This window comes from Pleurodeles waltl, chromosome 3_1 (genome assembly GCF_031143425.1).
Source record: "Pleurodeles waltl isolate 20211129_DDA chromosome 3_1, aPleWal1.hap1.20221129, whole genome shotgun sequence".
Lineage (NCBI taxonomy): Eukaryota > Metazoa > Chordata > Amphibia > Caudata > Salamandridae > Pleurodeles > Pleurodeles waltl.
In genome coordinates, this window is record NC_090440.1 from 6,368,290 (window position 1) to 6,387,607 (window position 19,318).

General features: G+C 47.3%; 1 protein-coding gene across 1 annotated transcript in view; it reads left to right on the forward strand.

The window, feature by feature from the left end:
- The window catches only part of RAPSN (receptor associated protein of the synapse), a 272,608-nt gene extending 258,152 nt beyond the window's left edge, over window positions 1-14,456 (forward strand). The window contains exons 5-8 of the mRNA XM_069221622.1: window positions 2,719-2,841; window positions 6,070-6,123; window positions 9,799-9,998; window positions 10,458-14,456. Coding sequence (XP_069077723.1) covers window positions 2,719-2,841; window positions 6,070-6,123; window positions 9,799-9,998; window positions 10,458-10,530 — 450 coding nt within the window. The 3' untranslated portion in view covers window positions 10,531-14,456. The remainder of the gene's footprint in view (window positions 1-2,718; window positions 2,842-6,069; window positions 6,124-9,798; window positions 9,999-10,457) is intronic.
- The last annotated feature ends 4,862 nt before the right edge of the window (window positions 14,457-19,318 follow it).

Here is a 19,318-nt window from a genome sequence, read left to right on the forward strand (position 1 = left end):
AGGGCCACCTGGATGGGCCACTTGGAAAAGAAGCTGATTTACAGATTTAAAGTTGGTGCCTGGGGGTCCTCTTGGACTGATGAGGTCACAAGTGGTTGGGTTCCCCGGGCACACAGCATATCCCACGATGCAAGGCTCAGGGTGACCAGGTGCAGGGCATTTTGGAGGTCTTAGATACAGTGCGCAAAGGGACCCTTTGGAGCTGGAGGTCTTCTTGAGGTCGTGCAGGACGTCGCCAGTGCTCTGGTGGGAGGTCCAGGGAGTCACTGAAGTCCCTTGTCTGGGGGTTCCTCCTGGTCCATTTGCAGCTCTGGTGGAGCTGTTTTTGATGGTGTCTGACGTGCACTTGTTAGTACCAGGGGTATTGCCACAACTGGGCCACGGGAGGGCGCTGTGCCACCAAACATGGCACACTTGTAGTTCCCATCCTGGTTGTCATTGGTGTGTTGTCGGGTCCAACTGTGTCTTCAGGTTGCAGAGATATTGTCCGGTTGGTGAAGTGTCCCTCACTGGTTTGCAGGTTCCTTGCAGGTTCCATTGGTTTCCTGAATGGTGCCTCCACTCAGGACGGAGATCTTGGGCTATTTACGAAGCCCGTAGGGCCGCAGAGTCATTTGAGGTCAGTCCAGTGGTCAGCTCCTCCACATCGGCGATTGTCGGGACACTGGTACAGCAAGTAGGGGTCCTGGAGCCTCTCCTGATGCAGCAGGTCATCTGTTCACGTCTTGGTGCTGTCTTCTTTCTTCCAGATGATTCTAAATCTTTGGTCTAGGGGAGCCCACTAAACACTGAATTTAGTGGGCGTTTTAGAGGGAACCTGGTAGTGTCCAATAGGACACTTACCCTTGGGTGGCTACAACCACTATAGTGACCACTTCTTGTGGGACGGATCACTTCCCTAAACCCTATTGGATAATTTCCTGCTATTGAACATGAAGGAAAATGAGATGGAGGGTCCACTTCACCTGCAAGCCCCTTGGGGTGGTGCATGCTCAGTGAGGCCACTCCTCCTACCCATTGTCTGGTTTCCTGCCTTTGCTCCCGCCAGAAGTGGGGGTTTACAAGGGGGAAGCCATCTGTTGCTAGCAGCAGGCCTGGGGGCTCGAGTTTCAGGGTCAGTAGCCCTTTGGATCTCACCGCCAGGGTGTTGCACATTCCTGAGGGAGGGGGTGTTAGCTCCTCCACCCAGGAAGGGCATTGTTTTACAAACCAGAGAGCCATGGATCTCCCCCAGGTTTGTATATTGGCCGTCTGGAGTGGCAGGCTGGATGGAACCAGTCAGCAAATATGCGAGTTAGGTTAGTGTTTGCAAGGGGCACCTCGAAGGTGACCCTTGGGTACATTTATGGTTAAATCCAACACTGGTAGCAGTTTGGATTTAATATTCTGAGTTGTTTGATACCAAACAACCCAGGTTACAGCGTGGCCATCATGTAACTGGGGAACTTGTGTTTGACCAGTGTCCAGTACACGTACTTAAAATGGCTGCTCTGTTCGGTCACTATGTCCCAGGTTTGGTAAGGACACAGTGGGGGCATATTGCTCATACAATTATCCTCTCACATATAGTATGGAGCACCCTGCCTTCGGGCTGGAAGGCCTGCTAGAGGGGCGACTTACCCATATCATATGCAATGTAGGGTGGACAGGGCGCACAGGGAGTGTGCCATGTCACATTTGCCTTTTTAGGTTTGCCCCAGTACACTCAACCTGCACTGACAGTGCTGGGTGCATCTTGGTGCATGGACCTATAGGGTGGCACAACCAGTGCTGCTGCCCTCAGGGGCATACTCATACTATCCCATGCCCTGGGTACTGGTGTACCCATTTACTAGGGTCTTACAGTTATATGTAAGAGGGTATCCAATTGGGTCAAGCATCACAACAGGTTTAGGGAAAGAGCTCTGGCCCAGGGAACCTGATTAGCAGGGGCCCTGGGCACTACAACTTCTAGAACACATCAACATCAGGCAAAACGTGTGGGGTAACCATGCAAAAGAGGCCTCCTATCACACTTGTTTATAGAGTAATTTGTACAAAAGATGCTTGGATGGTGTCATCACTGATGTCATCAATTATGTCATTTGAAATTCATCAATGAGGTCATAAATGATGTCGGAGAGCATGTCATGAGTGATGTAATATGTGGATCATAAGTAGTTCATGGCAGGGCGCAAGTTATATATTTGTTCTTGTGCCTTGTATGGTATCTACAGAGCTATGCTAATAAACCATTTCTTTTAACTGCAACGTATATAATGCTGGTTTCATATATTGTATTCTATGCAGTAATTTTGCTGTTTTGTATAAGTAACTGAACCTTGACGGAGTTCTGTGTGCACCACTGTTCTTCTGCATATGTTCCTTACACAGTTTCACACAGACATTTGGATTGCTTTTGTTTTTCATGATTGCACAGTAAAGGTAGCACACCCAGAGTAAGAATGGTGGAGGCACCACTCGGCCTCTTGTCACACCTGCCTTTTCTTTTTAACTTCAGTCATGTGTCTCAAGTATTGTGGCGTGCAAATATGCACTGAACATTTCAGCCTCTTACCAGCAACTCCAGATGATGTTTCAGATAAAAAAAGTTCCCTTGTTTAATGATTTACTTTACCTTCTGCAAACTGCTTGAAAAGTTATTTTCTTTTGGTCTTCCAGTGACTTGCTCACCTTCCCATGCCTAACCAGATGCTCTCTCCTCCCCTCCCCTCCCAGAAAGCCTTCCCGCGCTATGACTCTTCCATGAGCATCATGACGGAGATCGGGAACCGCCTGGGACAGACGCAGGTGCTGCTGGGAGTGGCCAAGTGCTGGCTCATCCAGAAAGACCTGGATAAGGTAAGTAAGGGGCAGGGCCCTGTGGCTCCTGTGCATAAAGGGAGTGGACTCTTTCCAAGAAGGAAAGGTCCCAGTGGGGAAGGAGTCAAGGGAGTCAGGGTGTAGTGGGGTATCAGGGTGTTGTAGGAAAGTACATCTTGCCTGGTATGTTACCCCCATATTTCACTGTATATATGTTGTTTTAGTCTATATGTCACTGGAACCCTGCCAGGCAGGGACCCAGTGCTCATAAGTATGTGCCATGTATGTGTTCCCTGTGTGATGCCTAACTGTCTCACTGAGGCTCTGCTTACCAGAACCTCAGTGGTTATGCTCTCTCATTTCTTTCCAAATTTGTCACTAACAGGCTAGTGACTAAATTTACCAATTCACATTGGCACACTGGTACACCCATATAATTCCCTAGTATATGGTACTGAGGTACCCAGGGTATTAGGGTTCCAGGAGATCCCTATGGGCTGCAGCATTTATTTTGCCACCCATAGGGAGCTCTGACAATTCTTACACAGGCCTGCCACTGCAGCCTGAGTGAAATAACGTCCACGTTATTTCACAGCCATTTACCACTGCCCTTAAGTAACTTATAAGTCACCTATATGTCTAACCTTTACCTGGTAAAGGTTGGGTGCTAAGTTACTTAGTGTGTGGGCACCCTGGCACTAGCCAAGGTGCCCCCACATTGTTCAGGGCAAATTCCCCGGACTTTGTGAGTGCGGGGACACCATTACACGCGCGCACTACACATAGGTCACTACCTATATGTAGCTTCACAATGGTAACTCCGAATATGGCCATGTAACATGTCTAAGATCATGGAATTGTCCCCTCTATGCCATCCTGGCATTGTTGGCACAATCCCATGATCCCACGGGTCTGTAGCTCAGACCCGGGTACTGCCAAACTACCTTTCCCGGGGTTTCACTGCAGCTGCTGCTGCTGCCAACCCCTCAGACAGGTTTCTGCCCTCCTGGGGTCCAGCCAGGCTTGGCCCAGGATGGCAGAACAAAGGACTTCCTCTGAGAGAGGGTGTAACACCCTCTCCCTTTGGAAACAGGTGTGAAGGCTGGGGAGGAGTAGCCTCCCCCAGCCTCTGGAAATGCTTTGATGGGCACAGATGGTGCCCATCTCTGCATAAGCCAGTCTACACCGGTTCAGGGATCCCCCAGCACTGCTCTGGAGCAAAACTGGACAAAGGAAAGGGGAGTGACCACTCCCCTGACCTGCACCTCCCAGTAGAGGTGCCCAGAGCTCCTCCAGTGGGTCCCAGACCTCTGCCATCTTGGAAACAGAGGTGTTTGTGGCACACTGGACTGCTCTGAGTGGCCAGTGCCAGCAGGTGACGTCAGAGGCTCCTTCTGATAGGCTCTTACCTTTCTTGGTAGCCAATCATCCTTCCTACGTAGCCAAACCTCCTTTTCTGGCTATTTAGGGTCTCTGCTTTGGGGATCTCACCAGATAACGAATGTAAAAGCTCACCAGAGTTCCTCTGCATCTCCCTCTTCACCTTCTGCCAAAGGATCGACCGCTGACTGCTCAGGACGCCTGCAAAACCGCAACAAAGTAGCAAGACGACTACTAGCAACCTTGTATCGCTTCATCCTGCCGGCTTTCTCGACTGTTTCCAGGTGGTGCATGCTCTGGGGGTAGCCTGCCTCCTCTCTGCACCAGGAGCTCTGAAGAAATCTCCCATGGGTCGACGGAATCTTCCCCCTGCAACCGCAGGCAACAAAAGACTGCATCACTGGTCCTCTGGGTCCCCTCTCAGCATGACGAGCGCGGTCCCTGGAACTCAGCAACTCCACAGTCCAGTGACTCTTCAGTCCAAGTTTGGTGGAGGTAAGTCCTTGCCTCCCCACGCTAGACTGCGTGATTTGCAGCTGCTCCGGCTCCTATGCACTCTTCCAGGATTTCCTTCGTGCACAGCCAAGCCTGGGTCCCCGACACTCTAACCTGCAGTGCACAACCTTCTGAGTTGTCCTCCGGCGTCGTGGGACTCCCTTTTATGACTTCGGGTGGACTCCGGTTCACTTTTCTTCTAAATGCCTGTTCAGGTACTTCTGCGGGTGCTGCCTGCTTCTGTGAGGGCTCCCTACGTTGCTGGGCACCCTCTCTGTCTCCTCATCCAAGTGGCGACATCCTGGTCCCTCCTGGCCCACAGCAGCATCCAAAAACCCTAACCACGACCCTTGCAGCTAGCAAGGCTTGTTTGCGGTCTTTCTGCGTGGGACCACCTCTGCAAGCTTCTTCTCGACGTGGGACATCCATCCTCCAAAGGGGAAGTTCCTAGTCCTCTTCGCTCTTGCAGAACATCAAGCTTCTTCCAACAGGTGTCAGCTTCCTTGCACCCTCAGCTGGCATTTCCTGGGCTCATGCCCATTCTCGACATTGTTGCAACTCTTAGACTTGGTCCCCTTGTCTTACAGGTACTAGGGTCCAGAAATCCACTGTTGTTGCATTGCTGGTGTTTGTTCTTCCTGCAGAATCCCCCTATCACGACTTTTGTGCTCTCTGGGGGTAGTAGGTGCACTTTACACCTACCTTTCAGGGTCTTTGGGTGGGCTATTTTTCTAACCCTCACTGTTTTCTTACAGTCCCAGTGACCATCTACAAGCTCACATAGGTTTGGGGTCCATTCGTGGTTCGCATTTCACTTTTGGAGTATATGGTTTGTGTTGCCCCTATACCTATGTGCTCCTATTGCAATCTATTGTAACTTTACATTGCTTGCATTACTTCCTTTTGCTATTATCTGCATAATTTTGGTTTGTGTACATATATCTTATGTATATATCTTATCCTCATACTGAGGGTACTCACTGAGATACTTTTGGCATATTGTCATAAAAAATGAAGTACCTTTATTTTTAGTATATCAGTGTATTGTGTTTTCTTATGATATTGTGCATATGACACCAGTGGTATAGTAGGAGCTTTGCATGTCTCCTAGTTCAGCCTAAGCTGCTTTGCCATAGCTACCTTCTATCATCCTTAGCTGCTAGAAACACCTCTATTCTACTAATAAGGGATAACTGGACCTGGCACAGGGTGTAAGTACCTCTGGTATCCACTACAAGCCAGGCCAGCCTCCTACAGGTGTGAATGGAGCTAAGCAGTTCTTGTACCGCCCAGCCCTTCTTCTATCTTTATAAGGCTTGTTTCTCTCTCCAAGACTCTCCCTCTCTCTTGCAGTGCTCATCTGATCTGGTTTTCTCTGTTTCTTCTCTGCAGGCTTTGGATGTCACCCTGAAAGCTCAAGATCTGGTTGAAGGCCTGGGGAACAAGGTGAGGCTTTGGGTCTTCGCTGAGCACCAGACGAATGTCTTAGAGCTTAGCATGGTACCTACAAGCTGACTCCACACATCCGAGTGTTGTACATGCCGCTCCAAAGGGTTCCTTGTCTTGGTTGATGGCGGTGCCTTGCCTATGGCTGAAGACACAAACAACCGTGGAATTCTTGCGGCTCTGTCCTAAAATGGCCAAGAGGTCACATTTGGCATAAGTGGATAAAGTCGAGCCAGGGGCATAGGCTGTGTGTGCAGCGCTGGCAGAGGACTCACAGACAGCACACATGCAAACACACTTACACAATGCAGGCAGCACTGAGGGATCAAAGGGACAGAGAGGATGGGCTTTCCGAAAGGTAGAAAATGCTGCCTCCGAAAGCCATGTTTCTTCTTTATCAAATATTGGGAAAAATGGTGTTCCAGGGATCGAGCATGGAGATATTCTGCTGTTTATGGAATCAGAAAGAATGTCCAGGAGAGAGAACTAGGATTACAGGTAAGTACGTTGTCCCTCTTATTATGTGATAGAGTCTGGTCTCCTGCAGCCTCCGGGGGAGCATGGTAATAGACCCAGCCCCACCTCCAGGCCCCATTTACTCTGGTACAGAACTAGGAAGTGTACTCCCAGCATCCTTTGCTTCTTTGGGCAGAGCTGGTGATAGTACACAATGAATAAGTATTCACAAAAATGGTAGGCAAAATGCTACTCTGAGGAAATGGGATGCGTTAGATGGTGTGGTTGTGGAACCTCAATAGTGTGTATTAAACTTACCAACCCCGTTTAGGACCCTTGGGTTTCATTTGGTAAATCTTCAGCTCAGCCTTTGGTATCTGTGGCTCTCAGCAGAAAGGCTTACTCAGAGGAACTACTGTCAAGCATTTAAATAGCACAAAACAATTGAAGAAGAAATTGACACAACACTCAGTAAATCTGGCATCAGTTTCTAGAAATAGACGGCAGTCTCTCTTTGCTGGTGTAGTATGGTAGTCCTTCTTCGGTTCTTCCAGGTCAATTGAAATCTGAGGTTGTGGTGACATGGGTGCCTTCTTTATGCTCAGAGAATGCACCCAGGTCAGGATGTAGTTGGTAGTCAATGGACTACCAGATTCCCTCCCACCTGGTGACCACTTCCTGTGGAGTGTGGCATCTGGATATCCCAGGATGCACCATTCTGCCCACTCCCAAGATGGTGAGACCCCTCTCTTGTGTGGACCTCACTAGACCCACCTCAGGGGCTATGGCTACTTCAGGGCTACACACCCCTAGGGAAACTGGTTTGGCAACTGGTTCCCTTTCTCTGCTCCCCTTTCTAGCCTGTCCGCATAAACAATGGGGCAGCCCTCCACCCTAGTGTTACACATTTGCCCTTTAAATACGGCTTCCAATTTAAAGTCTGCCTTCATAAACAGAGAATATTCCTTCTGTGTGCAGAGAACTCCGAGCACTTAATTTCCTAAGATTTTGCATATGCATTTTGAAAGATTGTTATATTCTAAAAGCATGCCTAACCTCCCGAGCATAATGAGCAATGGAGGGCGTAACTGGCGTAATGCTCTCTTGCATAATTACTCATAAATATCACAAAATTAATTCTAATTATGCATAATGACATGAGGAGCGTAATCCGGTATTAAGCTCTATTTTCTTAGTGCCTGGCAGGTGGTGTGAGAGAACACACCTCGAGTACCGGTCGGCGAGATGGCACAGCTATGCTGTGAGATGCGACTGGGATTCAGGGTGTGGGGGGGTCACAGCGAAGTACTGAAGGGGGTGGGAAGAGGACCAGGGGTCCTGGCGGTGGGCACTGGCAGGGTGTGGACAGATGCAGACAGGCTTGTCCTTTCTGCCAGCGGCGCACCCTCTGTGTGCGTCTGCCCTGCAGCTGCCATTAAGTGAAACCATTTTTTTGCAGGAAACTAGGATGTCATCCTGTGCAGATGGAAGATAGTACATTCCAGTGATGTCACTTCTTGTGCAGATGGATAACGGGAAATCCACTGATGTCACTTCCTGTGCAGATGCATGATGGGAAATTAGTCCCCCTTGCTTGGCTTCTTTTTTTAAGGACAGTTTTGGTGGGAAAAAACTGGAATGTCATTTCCAGTACAGATGGATGATGGGAAGTCCAGTGATGTCATTTCCTATGTCGATGGATGATGGGAAATCCAGTAATGTCACTTCCTATGCAGATTTGATGATGGAAAATGATAATTCAGAGGTATATATACATCTCTACTCCCCATTGTATCCAGATCTAGAGATATGTATGGAATGCACTGAAGTCATAGGTCCTCGACAAAGTAAGTGAATCAATCGTATGCCTTGATAACGATGGTGTACTGAAATCAATGTCAAGTTGTACGTAAATATGAAGAACACAAAGTACTGTACTAAGAGCCTGCAAGTGGATAAGTACCTACTCTTCTATCCCCTGTCGAGTTTTCTCCCACCTCCTGTTTTCTTGCCCTTCCATCGCCTGTCCTCCTCCTCTTTCATATGCTGTTTAGCGTTCTTCCACCTCCGGGGCTCCTGCTCTTACATTGCCTGCCCTCCTGCTGTTCCGTACCATATCTTGGGTTCTCCCATATCCTTTCCTCTTGCATCTCCCGTCCACGACCTTTAGTCTTCTGACATGGTCTCCCATCTCATGTCCTCCTGCTCTTTAACCTCTTTTCAATGATGTTCCACTTTCTGTCCTGGTCCTCTGTCTCATGTTCTCCCACACTTCATGTTCTGTGCTCCTATCCTTACACCTCCTGCCCGGCACCGTCCATCACTGGAGTCACTAAGTCTCCTGAACTCCCTTCAGGTTCCCCCCTCTTTTCCCAGCCCTTGTTCTTCAGTTTCTTCTGCCCTCCTACTCTTCCATTTCTCATGCTCAGACTCTTACACTGCCTATCCCCTGCTCCTCAAAGCTTCCTCTTCCCTGAACGACCTTTGCATCTCTCATGCTCTTTCTTCCTCCTACTATGCTCTGGCTTAGCCATCCCATTGACTTGTTCCTCACTATACTTGTCTTGCTCTTTCTTACTCCTGCTTCCGTTGATTCTTTCTCTTTCCTCTACTTCTGCATCTCCTGCCCTTTTCTTCCACACAGTGTCTCCATCTCTGTCTGCCCACACTGTGTCTCCACCTCTGTCTGCCCACACTGTGTCTCCACCTCTGTCTGCCCCCACTGTGTCTCCACCTCTGTCTGCCCCCACTGTGTCTCCACCTCTGTCTGCCCCCACTGTGTCTCCATCTCTGACTGTGTCCCCACCTCTGTCTGCCCCCACTGTGTCTCCATCTCTGACTGTGTCTCCACCTCTGTCTGCCCCCACTGTGTCTCCATCTCTGTCTGCCCCCACTGTGTCTCCACCTCTGTCTGCCCCCACTGTGTCTCCATCTCTGTCTGCCCCTACTGTGTCTCCATCTCTGTCTGCCCCCACTGTGTCTCCACCTCTGTCTGCCCCCACTGTGTCTCCATCTCTGACTGTGTCCCCACCTCTGTCTTCCCCTATTGTGTCTCCTTGGTCCTTCTTTCCTTTCTTCAGGTCTCCTCTGAAGCATGTTCTTTCCCTTCATGTACAAGAGCTTTCTGTTCTCTTGGGTGCCCCATCCTTTCTATCTGTGTTGTCCCCTTGAACTCTCCTCATTGCCCGATGGTCTCTCCTTCTCTTGTCATCTCCTCAGCTCTCCATGCTGAAGGTTCACTGCCTGAGTGAGACCATCTACCGCGCCAAGGAGCAGCAGCGGGAGCTCCGGACCCACGTGGTGCGCTTCCATGAGTGTGTGGAGGAGATGGAGTTGTACTGCGGCATGTGTGGGGAGTCCATCGGGGAGAAAAACAGCCAGCTGCAGGCCCTGCCCTGCTCACACATCTTCCACCTCAGGTGAGGATCTGCTTTTGCATCAACTGCACATCTCCCAATCTCCATTCAATGTTTAGTTCTTCTGACATCTGCCTCAAAAGATGTGACTGACGTCCAACACACTTTAAATCTCCTTTACTTCCTCCTTAAATCTAATCTCGATTTTATGGAGTACTCTGCCTCCACCCTCAAACCGCCTACTCTAAATAACTGCATGCAGCCTCCTGATCTACACAAACAACTCTGTGACACCTTATTGTCCCCAGGCACTCTGTTCTCCTTCCACGCTGCTCACAGATTCTTTGTCACATGACTGTTCTCTCCGGCTCTTGAGTACCATTGTTACACACCGCACTGTCTCCAGGCCCACTCACATGGTCACTGTTCATTTGGGCACCGACTCAGTGGTGAGGATGTGATCTGTGCCACTCTAGTTTCTGGGAAAGTGCACTTTAACACCCTGGACCTTTTTTTCTTTAGGTGCCTTCAGACCAACGGGACCCGGGGCTGCCCAAACTGTCGCCGCTCTTCCATAAAGCCGGGCTTCGTGTGATTCAGATGTTGCACTCACAACCACCTAGAAACAGCCAGTTTCTGATGAGGACTAAACTTTTCAGGGGCCACAACAAAGAATCCCCTGCCTTGGGACACACAAACATGGTGCAAATTCTTGGCTTCTGACTTGAACAGAAGGAAGCCTCTGGTGTAAGAGAGTTGGTGAACTTCCAGGTTGCCACCCAGGCGAGAATGACAGATTTCAGATTTCGCTGGAGTTAGCCCTAGGAACCTCTTCTTACTTGTTACCAAAGCACAGGGAGTCGGTCTATAGTGCATCTCACAGGACAATCCTCTTTGGAGGTCTTTCTCGTTCTGCTCCAGGAGTGTCTCAGTGTCAGGGCGTGGTAACTACTACCACAGGGGCAGCGCGGCAGAAGTATGGGTGATGTTAGGAGAATTTATCTGGACGCTGATGCGGGTTGTGGGGAAACGTGCGGCCTTGCATCTCAGCTGCCGTATCTCTGTGGTGGCAGCACATTCCCATGATGCACTGCAAGCTCAGAGCACATGCTCAGCATCGCTCGGTGGGTGTGGTCCTCCATGTGAGCAGACACACAGTGTAGCCTCTGATTTCTCCTTATGTACAGTTGTATGACTCTTGCAAAAACTCTTATGAAAACCTTCCTCCGCAGTGTTACGTATAAATGAGCAGTGTTCCTCCGCGAACAAGCCGTAGTACCTAGCAGCACACAAGCAGTCTAGTGAGGGGTGACAGCTGCTGAGTGAAATCAGGTCGTCTAAAGGATAACCATATTCAGCAAAAAGGTGACGTGAAGCAAAAATCAGTGGTAGGAGACAGTTTTCACACCCTGCCCCAGAGCCGGTAGGGTTCTGGAAGGCAGGGGCCGGTGCACCAGCAGCACTTGACACCGGCCTCTGTGTGGGTGGGGGCTCCAGATTAGAGGGAGGAGAGCAGGGGCACAAGCTATGTATTGAAAAACATAACTAATATTTTAAATGAAAAACATATACAAGGAAAAATACACTTCTCCTTCATAGGATCTTTCATAGATTCACATGTCTGAATCATTCCCTGCGTCGAGGTACCAAGCAATTGCATCAGAAATAGCTTATAATCATATCACTTTAGCAGCACAATCTCCTCGTTATAAATGACCCAAACTCCAACCAGTGAGGAGGAGAGAGTCCACTGAACTCCACCCTGCTTAGACACCTCCATGCTTCCCACTTCTGCCACGTGCCGCGAGGAAGGGAAGTCTCGCTCAGAGCTCTGATCAGAGACATTCTACCTTCTGCATATATACTGGATTATCAACACTTTGGCATGAATTAATTTTGTAGGAAGCAGTACTTCTTTGAAATTGTGCAGCAGAGCAAGCAGGTTCATCGAGGGTAGAACATCTCCTAGGAGCAGTCAGCACGTGCGTGATGCTCTCCGCAGGACAGTGAGGGACTCCCACAAGTCTGGGGAGGTGGCCGGGCAACAGAGGAACTGATGGGAAGACCAAAAGGAACAGAGAAGGAGAGGGGGAGGGGGAGGGAGAACAATGGAGGAAGCTACAAGCAAAGGGTAAGCAGCGGCGAGGAGCTGGGGAGTGAGGACATAGCGGAAAAGCAGGAAGGGGTTGCAGAGCACCTAGGAACTGATGCGAAGGCGAAACGCAATGGAAGGGTAAAGAGTGGGAGAGTAACTGAGGGAGCGGAGGGAGGTGTAAAATAAAAGCACATAAGGGACAGAGGGGAAAACCGGCCACGTATTGCCTGAATATAAGTAGTGGGAAGATTCAATGCGATGAAACAAAAACTGCTAGGCTCCAGGGACAAACCCGAGAGAGGAAGGAAAGTAAGCAAATAAGAAGCAAGGAAATGAGATGGGCAAGAAAAGACAACCAGTGACAATCAATGGGCTGACCCAAAGCCCGCTCTGCGTATTATATACAATAGGTGCATTTTATTGCATAATGATAATAAAAACAAATAAAAGGAAATACAGCACTCTAAACCAACCGAGGAGGTAAGCTGAAGCCAAAACTAAGTCACCGACTTTGTCTATTTGCCATAATGAATTAGAATTTGAAAAAAAACACATATCTAATAATAAAATATATGGTATAAAGTACCCCTAGTTGTAAATTATAAGGATTTTACAAGTCAAAGAGTAGTTTCATGACCCCATAGAGTCAATGGAGGCCAAAAGCTTAGTCCCTCTCTAAGGTTATAAGGTCATAGAACCCCAAGGTAACTGGCAATATCCTTGTAATGTAGGGCAGGCAGGCGCGGCCCGTCCTTCAGGGCAGAGGGGCCATGCCCCCCCACCTTTTGCCCCTCATGAAGAGTGTCTGTCAGGCTGAACAAAGGTCAGCCTGACAGACACTCTTCATTTTCAGCTCAGACAGCCAGGAGCAGACATGCGCGATTTGCGCAGACCCCTGGCTGCCTGAACTGAACTTTGCTGGGCTGAGGAGGTCACAGCTCCTATGGGCGTGAACTCCTCAGCTCAGTAAAGGTGCCTCGAGGCCCTCCCCTGGGTGACGAGGAAAGCGTCACCCATTGACTTCGACTTGGGTGCTTCAGTTTAAGCCCTGAAGTGCCCAGGGTGAGTGTCAATCAGTGACAATTCATCACAGAGTGGGGTGGGGTCAGCAGTCTCACTAACCCCATCCCACTCTATGACGAGGCTGGGACTGCAGCCTTCCCTCCTGGGACCTTGATGCTGAAGGTAAGTGTGTGTGTGTGTGATGTTTTAAAATGAATGGTTGGTGCGTGCGTGCATGTTTGAATGTTATGAGTGTTGGTAATGGATGTACGTGTGTGTGTGTGTGTGAAAGAATGAGTGTGTGTGACCTTTTAAAATGAATGTTTGGTGCGTGCGTGCATGTTGAATGTTATGAGTGTTGGTAATGGATGTGCGTGTGTGTGTGAAAGAATGAGTGTGTGTGACCTTTTAAAATGAATGTTTGGTGCGTACATGCATGTTTGAATGTTATGAATGTTAATGGATGTGCGTGCGTGTGTGAAAGCATGAGTTTGTGTGTGTGTGATGTTTTAAAATGAATGTCTGGTGTGTGCGTGCATGTTTGAATGTAATGAGTGTTGTTAATGGATGTGCGGGCGTGCGTGTGAAAGAATGAGTGTGTGTGAACTTTTTAAATGAATGTTTGGTGCGTGCATGCATGTTTGAATGCTATGAGTGTTGTTAATGGATGTGCTGGCGTGCGTGTCTGTGTGTGAAAGAATGAGTGTGTAAGCTTCCCCCCCACCCCGTCCCTCCTAAAGCTGCCAGCCGCCATTGAGGGCAGGGGTATTTTATTCTTTATAGTACATGGTCACTTTATCACCCTTCCCACACACGTCTTTATTCCTTGGTGTCTTGCTCTTTAATGTTCATTGCAGAATAAAAACTGAATCTGTGCAGCACAATTAAACACACTAAAAAGCAGTTAGCAATTTCTGCAAGAAGATATTAGAATAAGTTTAACATAAATTAGATTTAAAAATGCTATGACTCGGATGATGTTGATAACTGGATAATAACGTATAGCACGGGGAAAAATAAACATTTCATAAATATCTCCTTTTTGCTGATTACTTTTTCTTTTTAGGAAAACATGTCAGAAGAAGGCTAGTTGTTTAGGCTACAGCTGCAACAATGCTCCATGAATTTTCTTTCACCCTAGCTACTTTCTCTAACAGTAGGCATTGTGACATCAGAACTCAAATGTAATAGCTTATTACAGTTCAGCAGCTTTGCCATGTTTTATTACAGGTGACTAGAGATATCACAACTCGACCATAATAAGGAAAATAGAGGCAGCATTTACACACAGATCGAAGGTTTCAGTGTATTATATATTTATCTCAATAATAGACATTTGCCATTTTATATTTCTGTGTTTTGAATATTGTAACTTTTCTAATAAATGTTTAGCATAGAATGATCATATACTACTGTGCTTGTGAGTGTGAATTTCTATTAATATCCTATATATCAGGATGCTTATTTTCATCAGCTTTCACAGGAAACTGCTCACACTTACAGCCAAATGGATAAACAGATTTACACCAAACTTTGCATGAAATTATAACTTAGGGCCTGATTTCGATCTTTGTGGACGGGTTATTCTGTCACAAATGAGGCAGTTATTCTGTCTGCTGTATTACAATCTACATAGCATATAATGGAATCGTAATACGGCGGACAGGGTATCCGTCACGTTTGTGACAGAGTAACCCGATCTGCCAAGATCAAAATCAGGCCCTTTGTTAAGGCAGCATGCTTTCATTGCCTTGGGGTAAGTCTATTGAATAGGTTTTGAGATATTACTGTTTAAATACTGTGGTTGAGCAGGCTTTAGAGGATTAATACTTTTGTTTTTGTAATTAACACTTATGTGTTTGGGATTCACAAATGATTTGCGAACCCCAGAATTTAAAGTAAAAGAGATCTGGTTCTATAAGTAAGCCTTTTCTCCGGTTATCTGTACAGGAACTGCAGTTTCAAAGTGGGATCTGTGTTACTTATAGATCAGAGAGGCCGCCACAAGAGAAAAATGTGTCTTGCCACAAACATTTTGGGACATGGGACACAGTCTGGTGTCCTAAACTACACTTAAAAATAGCAGCCATTTGAAATGCACATGCTGGGCACTGCTCAGTACGACTTTCACAGCTACATGATGGCTAGTCTGAACCCTGGGTTGTTTGGTATCAAAAATTCCCAATGATAAATCCAAACTGGTACCAGTATTGGATTTATTGCAGAATGTACTCAGAGATCACCTTGGAGGTGCCACCTGCAAAAGCTAACTACCGTGGCACGGTTCCTGGCCAGTCACAACCAGCCTGCCACCACCAGACAAGAGTCTGGAACCCTGGGGTGAAAGATACTGCTCTCTGGGTCCCATAACAAAGCCCTTCCTGGGCAGAGGTGCTATCACACCTCCCCCCAGGAATGTGCACCGTCCTGCTAATGACCTTTAAAGGGCTTACCACCCTTGAAACTTGACCCCCAACCCTGCTACTAGCAGCAGATGGCCACCCCCATTGCAAACCCCCACTTTTGATGGGAGCAACAGTGGAAAAACACAAAGGACAGGAGGAGTGGTCAACCCCAGCTTTCACCACCCTTAAGGTATTGCATGCGAGGTGACCCCTCCATTTTATTTTCCTCCATCTTGCATGGAAGGAAAATAGCCAATCAGATGTAGGGAAGGGACCTCTGCCCACAGTGGTCACCTAGTGGGTGTAGCCACCCTAAAGTAGTGACCCATTTGTCACTACTAGGTACTCCCCTAAACGCCCCCTAAAGTATTTATGAAGTCTCAGGCAGGGTCTGGTGACCTCTTCTGCTGCACCAAGAAGAAGTCACCAGACCCTGCCTGCTGCATCCAGGAATCGACAGTTGCTGCTGAGGGGTTACTTGGACAGACTCTACAAACCCCAGAGGATCTCCACTCTTCTAAAAATCACTGAAGATCTCCCTCCAGAGTGAAGGCACCCCTCTCCTGCAACAACCAAAAGTCCAGTTCACTGACTGGCTGCTGACCAAGGAACTGGACACCGCAGCTGGACTAAATTTCACCCAACAGATTGCAAGGACAAACCCTACCAGTGTGCAAAGTTTGGTGGCACTGTGGCATCTAGTGGCCACACCGTACAATGTCACCAGGTAATGGTCACCTTACATCAAAAACACAGAAGGACAGTACACTTCAAACTGAAAAAAGACCAGGAGGAAGCCCCAGTCAAGAGACTTCAGAAGACACCAGGACCTCCCACCAGAGTGCCCCTGCTGACCTGCAAGCGACCCTCAACGCAACCTACCTCCTGCTTCCAAGAGCAGCTTTGCGCACAGCTCCTGGCTCGGCGATTTGCTCTGCACCCGGCCGCCCTGTGCTCTGCACGGAAGACCCAGCTGTGCCTTGAGGGTCCCCCACCCCTTGTGACATCAACACTTCTAGGGGACTCACCTCGAAGTCCACCTGGCAGTGCTTTTCCAGGTGGTCCTCGGCAGTGGCCTTGCACCAGCTCCAAAAACTTTCTGCAGCTTCTCCCGCCGAAACTGGGAGCCACCCAAACTTCTCCCGATGCTCCATAGGGTTCACTGACAACTTCCACATACCTGCAAAAGGAGACATTGTTAAATGCATTGCCTGATTTTGTATGCATTTTTAAAGTATTTCTCCATTGATTCCTAGGGTGCTTAATTACGCACAGAACTGAGACATTTTCTAAACTTTGAAAATTTATAACTTAAAAAGTTATTTCCTGAGTTTGATGATCTTGGTCTCAAAAATGTTATAAAATTCTGAAGTATTTTTGTAAATTGGTCTTGAGTTATTCCTTTGAGTGTGTGCCTTGCTTTATTGATACTGTGAGTACAACAAATGCTTTGCACTTCTCCAAGATTGGCCTAACTGCTCGACCAACCTACCTTAAAATTATAGCATTAGGCTGTCTAGTGTTCACCTCTGTAAACCACTGTATAGTTGCCAGGACGTTCGACACAGTGTGCCTGGTTTTGTCTAGGAGAAGAGGGCCAGTCTCCTGCATACACCCAGGGGACCTAAAAACTATGACTTTGCCATTAGATATGTTTAATATTAGGAAGTGCTCATCTGCATAATTTCCTAACACCGCAAGACGCCATTTAATCCTATTGGGGTAAAACAGAAAAAGACAACGTCATCGGCATAGAGTAAAGAACTAACATTCATTAATCTCAATTTAGGTGGATCCCCATTCGCTTGTCCAACTCTACAGGGGAAATCATGGATCTAGACAGCAAAATGTAGGGGCACAAGTATGCACCCCTGCTTCAGACCAGTATGTGTCTCCACTTTACTAGACAGACCCTGGTTCCCTCCCATCAGAACCTGAGCCCATGTGGAAGAGTGCCGGGAACCTGAGGAGATGAGCAGGAATCCCCAGTGCAGACAACTTCCTCCACAGCCTCCCACTGTCAACCCTATCGAGCGCTGTGGGGAAATCAATGAAGGCAGGATATATGGACATGCCCTTCCCCACAGGGTACTTTTCAGTCCGTGCTTGGAGAGCTGTGATATTATCTAAGATTCTACATTTATTACGAAAACCAGCCTGCTCAGCGGGAATGAGGTTCTTACCAAAAGCCTTTTGGCCAATCGCATCCAATAAGGCAATCTGCCTATAACTCGCAGGAGAGGTTTTAGGACCTTGTTTTATACCGGCGTTGTAGTGCTTTCCTCTTATTTAGTTTCTAAGCACTAACATAACACACCAGAAATGCACTTCTGAGGTCAAAGAAGACTTTTATTGTTGTTAATTCTTCCCCAACCACAATATTTATGAATGACGAATTAGTAGCTTTCAAGCCCGCGTTAATCAAACAAAATATATCAGTTTGCAATATACACAGCAGGTTATATTTATAAGATATTGAATGCAAAGCAAAACAAATACTTCACCGTGTGGGAAACTATCTACAGCTTCATCTTTCTAAGGTCTGCAAGCTGATGACCCCTGTCAGCCGCGAGAAAGAGAGATTCATCTACCCACACGGGATTGCTGGCAGCTGGCGCCAAGCTCCAGCACGAGGTCCGGCAGATTCGAATCTGACCCTCTGCAGCCTGTTACATTCGTTACAAAGGTGTGCCCCCTCCTCTCAGACCTGGGAAACTGAGCAAGCCTTTTGGAGACTGGCCAGGTCTCCAAGACTACTCCTGTTCCCAAGCTCTAGCGAAGAAAAACAACACCCATGTACTCTCTCTTATCATGTCTAGTCTACTGTGAGAAAAACATCTTGGTTCTCTTGTGCAAAAACACAGCTTGGAAAAATACAGCTTGGATTCTCAACTGCAATGTCTAACTCCACATTAAAGGCAATAGGCAGCTAACCTAAATATCAAATGCAATGTCTAGTGTCATGTCAAAGCCAATAAGCATCTAAGCTGAATACAAAATGCAATGTCTTATATCATGTCAAAGCCCATAGGCAGCTGAGCTGAATACAAAATGCAATGTATAATATCATGTCAAAGCCAATAGGCAGCTGAGCTGAATATAAAATGCAATGTATAGCTGAATACAAAATTTAATATATGATATCATGTCAAAGCCAATAGGCAGCGGAGCTGAATACAAAATGTAATGTATAATATCATGTCAAAGCCCATAGGCAGCTGAGCTGAATACAAAATGCAAAGTCTAATATCATGTCAAAGCCAATAGGCAGCGGAGCTGAATACAAAATTTAATATATGATATCATGTCAAAGCCAATAGGCAGAATATCTAATAGCATGTCAAAGTCAATAGGCAGCTAAACTGAATACATCATGTCAAAGCCAATAGAAATGCAATGTCAAAGCCAATAGGCGGCTAGACTGGATACAGCATGTCAAAGCCAATAGGCAGAATACAGAATGTAATGGCTAATGCAATGTCAAAGCCCATAGGCGGCTAGACTGGATACAGCATGTCAAAGCCAATAGGCAGAATACAGAATGTAATGGCTAATGCAATGTCAAAGCCCATAGGCGGCTAAACTGAACAAAACATACCATGTGCTACTGGTGAACATTGAGCAACTAATATGCGCAGTGGTGAAACACAAAGTCATTGGTCAAAACAAAATTTAACAAATGGCAGTACATTCCGCCCTTTGACCAATGAATTTTTGTTTCACATATCTCTTGTTTCAAACAAAAACAAAAATCTAAAAACATCAGCACAAAAAAAAAACATTATCAGCAAGTCAGATTCGAATGATCAAAGCAATCCCTGTAAAGCAATAAAAGTGGATTAACACATTGATTTCATAACCTTTCACATCAGATACATCTA